General features: G+C 40.7%; 1 protein-coding gene across 1 annotated transcript in view; it reads left to right on the top strand.

Moving 5' to 3' along the window:
• The first annotated feature begins 124 nt into the window (after positions 1 to 124).
• The window catches only part of stat1a (signal transducer and activator of transcription 1a), a 13,705-nt gene continuing 1,571 nt past the window's right edge, over positions 125 to 12,258 (top strand). Inside the window, exons 1-22 of the mRNA XM_028979547.1 lie at positions 125 to 416; positions 574 to 716; positions 1,001 to 1,151; positions 1,450 to 1,545; positions 1,632 to 1,718; positions 1,892 to 1,970; positions 2,484 to 2,575; positions 2,658 to 2,809; positions 3,756 to 3,914; positions 4,219 to 4,311; positions 4,405 to 4,464; positions 4,613 to 4,636; positions 4,710 to 4,797; positions 4,942 to 4,983; positions 5,115 to 5,198; positions 5,576 to 5,674; positions 5,792 to 5,927; positions 6,225 to 6,280; positions 6,373 to 6,464; positions 6,966 to 7,105; positions 7,272 to 7,460; positions 12,131 to 12,200. Of these exons, the coding sequence (XP_028835380.1) occupies positions 589 to 716; positions 1,001 to 1,151; positions 1,450 to 1,545; positions 1,632 to 1,718; positions 1,892 to 1,970; positions 2,484 to 2,575; positions 2,658 to 2,809; positions 3,756 to 3,914; positions 4,219 to 4,311; positions 4,405 to 4,464; positions 4,613 to 4,636; positions 4,710 to 4,797; positions 4,942 to 4,983; positions 5,115 to 5,198; positions 5,576 to 5,674; positions 5,792 to 5,927; positions 6,225 to 6,280; positions 6,373 to 6,464; positions 6,966 to 7,105; positions 7,272 to 7,460; positions 12,131 to 12,200 (2,117 nt within the window). The 5' untranslated portion in view covers positions 125 to 416; positions 574 to 588. The remainder of the gene's footprint in view (positions 417 to 573; positions 717 to 1,000; positions 1,152 to 1,449; positions 1,546 to 1,631; positions 1,719 to 1,891; positions 1,971 to 2,483; positions 2,576 to 2,657; positions 2,810 to 3,755; positions 3,915 to 4,218; positions 4,312 to 4,404; positions 4,465 to 4,612; positions 4,637 to 4,709; positions 4,798 to 4,941; positions 4,984 to 5,114; positions 5,199 to 5,575; positions 5,675 to 5,791; positions 5,928 to 6,224; positions 6,281 to 6,372; positions 6,465 to 6,965; positions 7,106 to 7,271; positions 7,461 to 12,130; positions 12,201 to 12,258) is intronic.

Here is a 12,258-nt window from a genome sequence, read left to right on the forward strand (position 1 = left end):
TGCATTTTATCGAAGCTTTATTCAACTCAGTAAAAAAAGCTACAGTAATGTGCTAGTGTTGTATTTTATGCTCTCCTGAGGCGACAGCGTTACGGTAAACGACCGACGAACGTCGTCCGAGCTTTCGGTTTCTTGTAAACCACGTGACCGCCGCGAAGCGCGTCACTGCATGTTCCTCGCGTCTTCGTCTGCTTCCTCTGATTGGACGTGAGGAACAAACATCCCGCCCATCCCACCGTACGCCTCTCTCATTGGCCAGCGCCCACGACCCTTTCAATCTACGTCTCCGCGACAGCACTCTTGTAACGAGAATGCAGAACTAATAGTGTGACGCTGTATGTGGAGAATATCGTAAGTTAGATAAGTTGAAAGAAACACGCGGCCACGTCGAAAGCTTGTTTGTCGTCGAACGCAAGGTGAGTTTCGTCATTTTCTTCGCTCTAGCATTTGTCAGGAAGCGGATGTTGCCAAATTGGCCAACATAACGCACGCGACTTGTTTACCTCCGGTGGCCACTCTGTGTCACTTTGTGACTGGCGTTAGTCTGACTAGTCCTCTGTCTCCACACTGAAGGCTTTGGCGTTGAAGATGACACAGTGGTTGCAGTTGCAGCAGCTGGATCCCAAGTACCTGGAGCAGGTGGACCAACTCTACGATGACACGTTCCCAATGGCGGTTCGTCAGTATCTCAGTCAGTGGATCGAGAGCCAAGATTGGTAATTGAGCTACATTTTTTTGTCATACACCACACTCCTTGGGGTGGTTTTGTGTCCAGATGGAATACTTTAAACATACTTTAAAGGGTGGTAGTAGCCTAGTGGGTAACACACTCGCCTATGAACCAGAAGACCCAGGTTCAAATCCCACTTACTACCATTGTGTCCCTGAGCAAGACACTTAACCCTAAGTTGCTCCAGGGGGGACTGTCCCTGTAACTACTGATTGTAAGTCGCTCTGGAGAAGGGCGTCTGATAAATGCTGTAAATGTATAATTTTGTAGGGAATACACGGCTGATGTAGACAACGAGGCACTGGCCAAAGTCCGATTTCATGACCTGCTCAACCAACTGGATGATCAGTACAGTCGCTTTTCTCTGGAGAAAGATTTCCTGTCGCAACATAACATTCGCAAGATCAAGCGAAACCTGCAGGTTTGTGACCTTAAAATGAATAGTCTGTAGTAGGATAACCCTCCTCGATGCAATGTGGTTTTGCTGCAGTCAAGGGGCCAAGGCTGATGAGATGGCATTCCTTTTTTGGCACAATGTTGCATGCAGATGAGTGCTCGATGGCACGCTGTAAATGAAATTGTTGCAGAGAGAATATTATTAATGCACATTATTAATAAGAATATTATAAGAATATTATTAATAAGTGCTGTATTCAATTGATCAGCGAGAGGTGACAATTTCTACTCAAATGAGATATTTGATAAAATTTTTTTCACAGGATCGATTTCAGGATGACCCTGTCTCTATGGCAATGATCATCAACAGGAGCCTAAAAGAGGAGAGGCAGATTCTCCTCTCAGCTCAAAATACAGAGGTTGGCTCTCATTATTGTTACCACGAAAATCTTTAAATGTAATTACAGTATGCTTATATATTGCCATGTCTTGTTTGTCATTTTAGTCAATGCAGGAGACAACTAGTGATGTAATGATGGAAAAGCAGAGGGAGCTTGACAACAAAGTTAAAGACATTAAGAACAGAGTGCAGGTAAAATACACAAATTATTAAAATAATACACAAAATACACAAATAACCTCACAGATTTTGAGTTTGCCATCTTATGTCAAGAATTGTGTTTATGCTCTTTGTATCTTTGTAACCTTGCTCTGATTTTTTTGTGTTCTTGCTCTAATCTGCAAACGTTTACTAATTTCATCCAGGAAAGCGAACAGAACATAAAGAAGCTAGAGGACCTCCAAGATGACTATGATTTTAAGAACAACGATTTGCTATGTAAAGGTTAGACAACTCACTTTTATTCAGGATCATACAGATTTAAAGTATGGAAGAGGATTGTGTAAATATTTCAGGGTTCCTGTAGTCAATAAAAACCTGGAAAAGTCATGGAATTTGAAAAGAGAATTTTCCAGACCTTGAAAAGTTTAGAAATAAAAAATAAACATATAAACTTATGGAAAAGTCATTGCAAATTGGATTGACAAATTAATGCATAACGAATTTCATAGTTCTTGTAAGACTGCGCGAGAAAATATCAGCACTGTTCAGCAAGAGTTTTAAATCCTTGAAGAAATTAATTTTGAAGTCGATTTTGAAGTATCAGCTTGCATTATGAACATCCTGAGAAAACAATGTGCAGTGAGCTCTGCTTTGGCTGAGTGCCCACTGGCCATTATGGTTTTTAAAAATAATTGTTGAATTGTTGAATGATTTGAATTGTTCACAAATCATTTTGCTTATAGTTTTGCAAGTTATTTATCATTTCCTGCCCTAAGCGCTTGTTTATATCTGCAGAGGAGTTGAACGGTGTGATACCGACGGAAGAACTGAACCGAATGAAGGTTCACATAGCGAGCCTGTTCATGAACCTCAATACCAAGAGAAAGGTGGGGACAGCTTGGAAGGCTACTCTCCGAAGTTTGCCATCTCTGGTTAAACATTTTGTTTTCTTTTTCTGGCTGTGTGAAGGAGGTGGTAGGGCAGATGGCAGATGTGCTGAATGTGGCTGAGCAGATGCAGATAGAACTGATCACACTTGAGCTGCCTGACTGGAGGAAACGGCAGCAGATGGCCTGCATTGGTGGCCCCCCCAATGTGTGCCTGGACCAGCTACAGAACTGGTGAGCGCCATGGGGAATGGACCAGTGAAAGCTTGTCAGTCATGGCCGCACTTACAGCTGAGAGTCAGATTCGACTCTCACATCAATTCACATGCATTGGACAACACTGGGTATAAAATGTAATGAGATGTAATGAGAAAGTCTGATTAAGAGATTCTGTGGGAAATGAAACCTAAATGCTAAAACAAATCTGTTATATTTGCATTTCAACTTGTCTTATTATTTAAGATGGATACTCAAATAATGTGGAACATCAAGGTATTCACAATGTCAGATTTTCACTAGTTTTAATGAAATTCAATGCAAATTATTTTCATAATTCAGACATTCAAAGTTTAGTTTACATATGTTATATTGAATAGTGCATCAGGCTCAATTAAAATATTCATACAATGCACTACATTGGAACTCTTAATTACTGGCTATCACATGTTAAACTGAACAGCACTCTTGTTGCATTTACACCTGTGACATTGTTGTCCCGTTCATCACACCATCTTGGTCATTTTAGTTGCATATATTAGTATTGCATAAACATTATTTTAAGTGTTGCACAGTTTTGACACCCATTATACATTGAAATATTTGGTGCAAATTTTGTCTAAATGCTTATAGAGTACACAGAATTTTATCATGGAACTTTGTTTTAAGAAGTGAGACTAGTTTTCTGGTCCCGTTCAAACCTTTTTTATGGCTTTTGTCATAACTTTATATTGAAGTACCCAGTAGTGAGGCACAACAGGTACTACATACTAGTTATAGGCATAAAGTTACTTGTTTTATCAAAATGTCCCGGGCATCATGTAGTTAATTTGTTATGTAACTTAATACTTTGAAGCTGTTTCTTAGAAAGTAATATTGAAATTGTATCTGTTTTGTAAATATCCTACAATGGTGGCTGTTTTGATATGGCTCTTATGACTCATAACTGCACATATTTCTGCAGGTTTACCACTGTGGTGGAATGCCTGCTGCAGGTGCGACAGCAGCTGAAGAAGCTTCTCGAACTAGAGCAGAAGTACACCTACGAACACGACCCTATTACCCACAGCAAGATTTCTCTGGAGGACAGAACCCTGTCCCTCTTCAAATCATTCATTGCGAAGTGAGTGACCACCGTTCTAGGCATGGTTGCTGTTCCCTGGATATGAAATTGATCAAGCTAATGCAAAACTGAATCATTTCAAGGAAAAAACAGCAATTGAGGGTGATTAATAAAAATTGTCAGTTTAAAGTTCGACATGAATGAGTTCTCCCTGTCCAAAGATTTGCTTGTCTTGAGACTATTCTGATTTGTTGCCTCAGCGCCAGTTTGTAATGTTTCACTGCAGTGGTTATACTGGATATATTGAGTGGAAATGTCATTCCTTTGTCTAAATTGGGAGGGGATCTTTTTTCGTGTGTTTCAGCTCCATGGTGGTAGAGAGACAGCCTTGTATGCCCACTCACCCACAGAGGCCTCTGGTTTTGAAGACGGGTGTGCAGTTCACTGTCAAAGTCAGGTAAAATCCACAGGCTGAGCAGCCGAGTTCTCACATCTTGCCTATATTGGTTCCTGTATGAGTCTTGTTGATGTTTTTGTTTCCACATTTCAGGTTATTGGCCAAACTCCAGGAATTCAACCACACGGTCAAAGTCAAAGTCTTTTTTGACAAGTAAGACAATATGGAGTAAATGTGAGATTTTTGTGAGAATTTTGTGAATGGCAGCAGTAACAAACATGTTTGTTCAGATCATATGAGATCAGTGTCTTTGGACCTCACTTGGCTGGCCATTGTCTTACACAATTGCTTTTCCTTGCAGGGATGTCACAGAGAGGAGAAAGGGGTAAGTGGATGCTGGCTTTAATATTAATATCTGTAGATTGAGATATTTAAGTTTTAACCGTCTTCCTCTGCAGTTTTCGTAGGTTCAACGTTTTGGGAACAAACATGAAAGTGATGAACATGGAAGAATCAAACAACTTGGCTGCTGAGTTTCGGCATTTGGTAAAGGAAATGTTCAAAAATCTTGCTTTTTGTGACCTCTGTGGATATCACATTTGGTTAACATTATTCTGTGGCTATGATTTGTGCCTTTTATGAACACTGCAAAGCTACAGGTAAAATGTCTTTTTTTCCTTTTCTACATAGCAACTGAAAGAACAGAAGGCGACTGGGGGCAGAGCCAATGATGTAAGACCTTTTACTATATAACGTCTCATGCAACACCATCTTAAATGAATCTACGTGAATGACACCTGTTAAACAGCATCATTATTTAATGCATATCAATGTGAGAAAGAATGGTATAAATGATCTTGCAGGGACCACTCATCGTTACTGAGGAGCTACACACCATCAGCTTTGAGGCGGAACTTTGTCATGCTGCAATGGTCTTCAACATTGTGGTAAGAAGAGCTTTCCTGGGTCACTAATAATATCAGCATTGAAAATTAAAAACTTGAGTTGGACACCAGTGGAGCCATGCATAATAAAGGTGACACTTGCAATTCAAGGGTGAGAAGAATGGCCTGCCCACCTTGTGAGACTCTGATATTGTCATTTTTTATTGGGAGTATTGAATGCTAAAATGTATTAATTTATGTAAGCTGTGATATGTGTTCCACACTTTGAAGTACAAGGGTGGCAGTAGCCTATTGGGTTAGGCTCTTGCCTATCAATCAGAAGAAAAATGTTCTGGAATAGTTGTGTTCTTGTTTTGATAAGATCATATCAGAGATTATAAACTTCTCACTGCCCATCTGCTCTCTGTCTCTATACACAGGCAACCTCTCTTCCAGTTGTGGTCATTTCCAACGTCAGCCAGCTGCCCAGTGGCTGGGCTTCCATCTTGTGGTATAACATGCTGAACTCTGAAACAAAGGTACTTTGTTCATGAGATTAATGGAGATTAAGTTAGATTTATATTTTATTTTCAATCGGCTACATCATAAAGTGAGAAATTAATACAGTTTTATTTTTGCATGTTTGTCCTACACAGAACCTGTCATTTTTCTTGAATCCCCCACCTGTCACGTGGGGTCAGCTGTCTGAGGTGCTGAGTTGGCAGTTTTCCTCTGTCACTAAACGAGGTCTCAATGATGAGCAGCTAAGAATGCTGGGAGAAAAGCTTGTAGGTCAGTCTTCTGGAACTTAAGGGCTGGCAAGAAAAATAAATCCTAAAAGCCTGATGTCCTTATCATTTTAAACATGATATGACCCCTTGAGCAAGGTACTGATCCCACACACTGATCACCAATGTGATTGGTTAAATGCAAATGGCACATTTTGTTGCTGTGACATGCTGTGTAACAAATGACAAAAAATGACTTTCACTAAAGGAAATGGAGCTGCAATATACCCTCCTATCATATACTTTTGTGTGTAGTGAAATAAAACCAACTAATCCTGGTTGCTTCTTAAATGTCCCTCAGGTCAGAGAGCTGTTAATGACCCTGAAGCTGCTATACCCTGGTCTAAATTCTGCAAGGTGGGCTGTTTTTCTGTTAATGAGGGGTAACATTACACTTCAGAGTGCAGAGTGTTTGTGACCCGAGATGTGACTGTCCTTTACATAATTAGGGTGGGAGTGAGAAGAACTTCACTTTTTGGTTGTGGATTGAAGGCATTCTGGATCTCATCAAGAGGCATCTGCTTAGCCTATGGAATGATGGGTACGTATTTAGCTGTCTGTCTTTCAATTTACATTAAGCAAAATATCTATACATAGATATATGTGTGTAGCTATTTCCACACAACCATTTAAAAGAATCAATGCTTCTCTTTTTACTTTCATGACTGCTTAGTTGTTTATTGGGGTGGTAGTAGCCTAGTGGGTAACACACTTGCCTATGAACCAGAAGACTACAGAGTCACAGGTTCAAACCCCACTTAATACCATTGTGTCCCTGAGCAAGACACTTAACCCTAAGTTGCTCCAGGGGGACTGTCCATGTAACTACTGATTGTAAGTCGCTCTGGATAAGAGCGTCTGATAAATGCTGTAAATGTAAATGTAAATGTATTGTCATCATCAAGAACCACTTCATGAGATGCTCATTAACATGAGTGAATGTTAAGAAAGTGTTCATCAGAAACCTTCTAAATTGTTGGAAAGCATCCCTGTTGTCTGAGAGAAGCCAACATTGTGAAATGCTGCCATTTCTTTGTCTCAGGTGTATTATGGGATTTGTGAGTAAGGAACATGGGAAGGCCCTGTTGAATGACAAGTACCCAGGCACCTTCCTTCTCCGCTTCAGCGAGAGCAACAGAGATGGCGCCATCACCTTCAGCTGGGTAGAGCATACAGCCAATGGTATGAGATGTCACTATACAAATGCTTGTAGCTTTTTTTAACAACTGAATGGTTATTCATGTACATGTGGTTGGAGATTTAGTAAAGCTTTTATTTAGTTAGGAATGACACTCCCTTGAGGTTGCTATGTTGGAATACTGAATCCTTGTTGGTTTTATTGATGCAGAGGAGCCTCAAGTACGCTCTGTTGAGCCTTACACCAAGAAGGAGCTGTCAGCCGTCTCTCTCCCTGACATTATCCGCAACTATCGGGTCATGGCAGTGGAAAACATTCCTGACAACCCTCTTCGCTACCTTTACCCAGACATCCCCAAAGACATTGCCTTCAAGAAATATTACTCCAAACCCAAAGACAGTAAGTAGCTGCTTAGTCAATGTACTTGGTCTTGTTAATGCAAGCAAACTATATTGGCAACGTATTATTCACTGAAAGTAGTCTGTCGGGCGACTTTTGTGTTGTGATGTAAGGAAAAGATGCACCGGGGAGAGCTCCCTGCTCTAACTTTTTCTTGGAACCTTTTCCTTAGCCCGTCCATCCAGTGTGTGTAAATGGACTATAACTAGAATTGCTCTAAGAAAAATGTACAAATGATGCAACTCCATCAACATGCGCAGCTGTTAGCATGGCTAATAAGCTAGCATCATTTGCAGCTGATAACATGCTGCTTACTGCATGCTCATCAACATTAACTGAAGAAGATAACTTTGCCTATTGCAATGGTCAGCTGTCTACATAGCTCGTAAATTTGAGACCTTTGATAAAGGAGGATGTTTCCTCCTTGATCCGAGAGTCAACTGGATTGTTCCAAGCCTCGCTGGATTCCTCGCAATCAACTGTGTGCTCGTTCCAGAACCGACTCACCTCAATGGATTGATCTCCTGTCAGGAGCGGAGTCTTCCATCCAAATCCTCCAAAAACAGACTGACTCGAAGACCTTGAGAATCATTCGCAAACTTCTGAACATTAAATATTTCTGAAGGCATTGAAAATGGCAAGGAATCAGTTGAATTTATCTGTAAGTTACTGATTGAGGTGCTGGATCCTGAAGTGTTTACTGCTCCACCTGATCTGGAGAGGGCCCACTGGTTCCCAGCTCTTGCAACTGGACAAATAAAATCTCCTCGCCTGTTCTTGGTCTATTTTTCCAGATTCCAGAAGAAGGAATCCACACTGAGCTGGGCTAGAAACCACAAGCTGAAATTCTAAGAAGTTACAATAAGGATCTATCAGGACTTAATCCTAGATCTAGCCAAGAATAGAGCTGCATGCACCAGAAGAGGATCCTGTTTCTGAAGTTAAATCTAGCCTGGCTGCATGTGTTTTATGGAAATTATGTGCTCACTTTCAACTTGCCCGAGGATGTACAGAAGTTCTACCAGGCGATATTTCGCAAGGACTAGAATCGGGTCCAAGCAGGTCTGGTAAAGTTAAAACAATTAGAAAGGCAGAATAATGGCTAGATAAAATCTTATTGGCTGATATAAAATATTCATGTCATTTTGAAAAAAATTGACAAATTCTCAGAATTCAATAAAAGTGATGACATTTTGCCTTCACTTATCTGGGAAACCCTTAAAGTTGTAATAAGATTTACAGCCTGAGATTTTTTATATATTTGAATCTGATTTGCACAAACTTTCTATGGAAGAAGTGTTATGCCGCGACTGGTGACCTGCGCTGGATAGTAAAACTAAATAAAGCAATCCTTTGTGTTCTTTATTAATAAATGCTATTTGTTAAAAACAGTTTCTTACTGGGGCTAATGTCGGTTGAAATTTCTTTTTTTATTAAATTAATTTTCACTCAGGATTCGAGACACAATCTGAAATGCAGCAGTTATGCCACAGACTGGCTGAAAAGAGTCGAGTGTGTCATGTAGATTGTTCCTGCTGTGCGTTTACCTGCTGTTTGACCAACACAAGTTAACATGGGCGTGCCCTGGTAGAACATAAACAACAGGTAAATGCACAATAGGAACCGTTCACATGATGTTGGTGGAAATAATGAAAGAAATGAGCATCCACTCTGGATTCAAGACGTAATCTACAATGCAGCCATGCCTGCAAAGCAGTAACCTATTCACCTACGCCACAGATTGGCCGACAAAGAGTTGAGCAAATGTGTGTCATGTGGATGGTTCCTGCTGCACATATACTTGCTGTTTGTTCTATCAGGACATGCCCACACCCTTTTTTATTTTTTTTTACTTCCACTGACATTAAGCCTGAGTCAGAAACTGTTTAACAAATAGTGTTACTGAGCAAAGGACACAAACAATTGCTTTATGTAGTTTCGTTGGACTGTTATCAGCACAAATGGGAATACTTGTTTAAATGTTTAAAGAAGTTTGTCTGTGGTCCCAATCTTGTTTCATGATGAAACTCTTACATACCCTCTTCCCATAATTACAAATGAGGAAAATCCACCTTCTATTGGTCACTGAGGCCGCATAAATTCAGCCACAGTGATCTCTCACCCAAAAGGCCATAGTGTGGGCACAGCTCTGAATAGTGCCTTGCGAAGTGTGCAAATTCTGATTCAAGATCATGCAGATCTCCTGTCAGGTATCTGGATTGGGGTTGCCAGAATCCAGCTTCTTCCCCAACTCAAGTAGCTCTGCTTGGTATGCAGTGTCAAATTCACAGTCAGTGAACTGATGAAAAGCACAGATGATTTAAGAACCTTCTGGTTCATGGAGGTTGTGAAGCACTAATTTTTCTATTCCAAAACCGCTTCACCTCAGGCATGCATGCAGGCACTGTAGGTTGTGACTGCCTACACAGGGTCAGATGAGAGAGGGATGCCTCTTCCCATCCAAAAAAGTCCCTGTTGTGTGGCTGTGGCTCATTTCTAAACTTTGACCAGACTGAATTCTCCAGAGCAGTGGGAGGGCTGTGTATCCTGGAGAATGGTGTTTTGGTCCCCCTCCTCAGGATAGTCGTGGAGGAGGCAATCTTCATCTTCCTCCTCTACATATGTCATCTCCCTGTCCACAAACACAACGGGACAGAATAAGGGACTCAACGTCCATTATATCTGTCCAGCCAGTGGAACAGTGGGGTGGGGTAACACGGGTTGTTGTGCTCCAGGATCCTGACTGACATGGCCTTATAGAAAGTGATCGCAGCCATCCGGGTCAGCGATCGACACCTGAGCATGCTTCATGCACATTATGCACATGGGGTTGGAGTCCTTGTCTGAGATCATGAACCCACAGACGGGGCAATGTCAGTGTGTGACATCCTTGGCCCCCACGGGATCATTTAGAGAGGAATTTCCGTTGTGAACATGGTGGTATGCACATTAGCAGTGCATTCCTTTCTTTTTCTTTTTGTGTACTTAAAAAAATTACACCCCCTTTACCCCCTTCAGCTGCCATTTGTCTGTCTGTGATGGACGTGGTGACATTGGTGCTTTTGTCTTCATCACGCCGAGGGCATTCCCTTAGTTCTATACTGAGCCAATGTTTGAAAGAGAACCCATATTATCCATTTACTGGAGACATTTGGTGAATTTGGTATAGAGACGTTGGTATATGGTTAACTTTTATAAAAGTGAATGTTATGTTATGTTCTGAATGACTTAGCTCTTCAAATACAGGACAACGCCCTGTCTTTTCCAATGGCTAGGAGTGGTTTTAGGTACTTGGGCATTAATATTATCTAGGGACATTTAAAGCATCATCCAGTCAAATTTCTGTCCTATTCTTGAGAAAATTAAAACAGACTTCCAGAAAATGTTTTTGCTATTACTATTGGGCTGTGAACGATCAGAAGATTCTTCATTGGCATGTCCTGTTTGTTCTTGTTCTTCAGCAAGCCTATTAGCCTTGGTCTCTCTGGCATATACATATGGGATTTTTACTTTTAACGATTTTTTTCAAGCTTTGATGTACTGTCACAGAAATTTAACCTACCTCTGTCTTTGTTACTTCCAAATTTCCCACATGATCCAAAATTTATAAATGCACCCTTAGCTTTAGGAACAGACACTATCTTGGAAATTGCGTTTACTTTCAAGGGGCTGATATCAAGTGTAAATCAACTTACAACTTCTCTTAAAATTGTATCCATTTCAAAGATTAGATCAGAATGGTCCTCTGAGATAGGGCTTGATCTTAATTATGGCATTTGAGACTGTGCTATTATTCAGTTTAAAGTATTGCATTGAGTTAATTTCTCCTATGCTAACTTAGCTCAATTCTGCCCTTACCTTGATACTACTTGTGACAAATGGCATAAAATGCTGTCAGAAGCTCTTATTATAATCCTTCCTTTCAATACCTATAGTTATATTTGGTGTCACCCATGACAATCATTTCAGGTTAAGGAAAAGACAAAAAGACATCACTGCTTATGTCACACTTTTAGCTTGCAGAAGAATACTACTTAAATGGAAATCAGCACACTCACCCATGGTTTTATTGGTTAGCCGACCTGTTGCAGTTTATTCAGCCAGAATAGATTAAGTACTCACTCAGGGGGCCTGACAAGTTCTTTCTTGTCTGGAGCCCGGTCCGACTGTACATACATGGGCTTCAGGCCTTGCCCACCTCTCCGTCACCATCTCTTTTTCTTTCCTACAGAATTGGGTGTGTTTGGTGGTTGGAGAATGTGTGTGTGGGGGTGAGCTTTGTGGTTTGGCTTCCCGCATTTACCAGCTGTGCATTGTGTACACAGCTCACAACATGTCATAGTGAACATGACTATGGCCTGTCCTTTTAAAAATGCGATTATATAAACTTTCTTTTTTCTTTTTTGTGGTTAATTTTGGATAATTGAACCCAGGGGTTGAATCGCTGATGTTGAGCAGTTGCTCTTGGAAGCAGTAGAAAGGAAATAAATTACTATGCATAGATGTATGGATGGTGGAATAGACAAAGCTTCTGTTTACCTGATTTAATTAGACAGATAATTCAAGTCAAAATGTCAACAGTACAGCAATAAATGATTGAACCTACTCTTCTGCTACCCAATAGTAGTCCTGCGTTGAGAGGAATGATATTGACTGGATTGTTTTCCCAGAGCCAGAGCCCATGGATGTGAAGAATCCAGAGGATTACATCAAGACAGAGCTCATTTCTGTGTCTGAAGTGTAAGTAGCACTTTCACATTGATTGACATAAATTCAGTTCTGAAGGACTCCTTTTGGG

The sequence above is a fragment of the Denticeps clupeoides genome, chromosome 5 (assembly GCF_900700375.1).
Source record: "Denticeps clupeoides chromosome 5, fDenClu1.1, whole genome shotgun sequence".
In the NCBI taxonomy this organism is placed as follows: domain Eukaryota; kingdom Metazoa; phylum Chordata; class Actinopteri; order Clupeiformes; family Denticipitidae; genus Denticeps; species Denticeps clupeoides.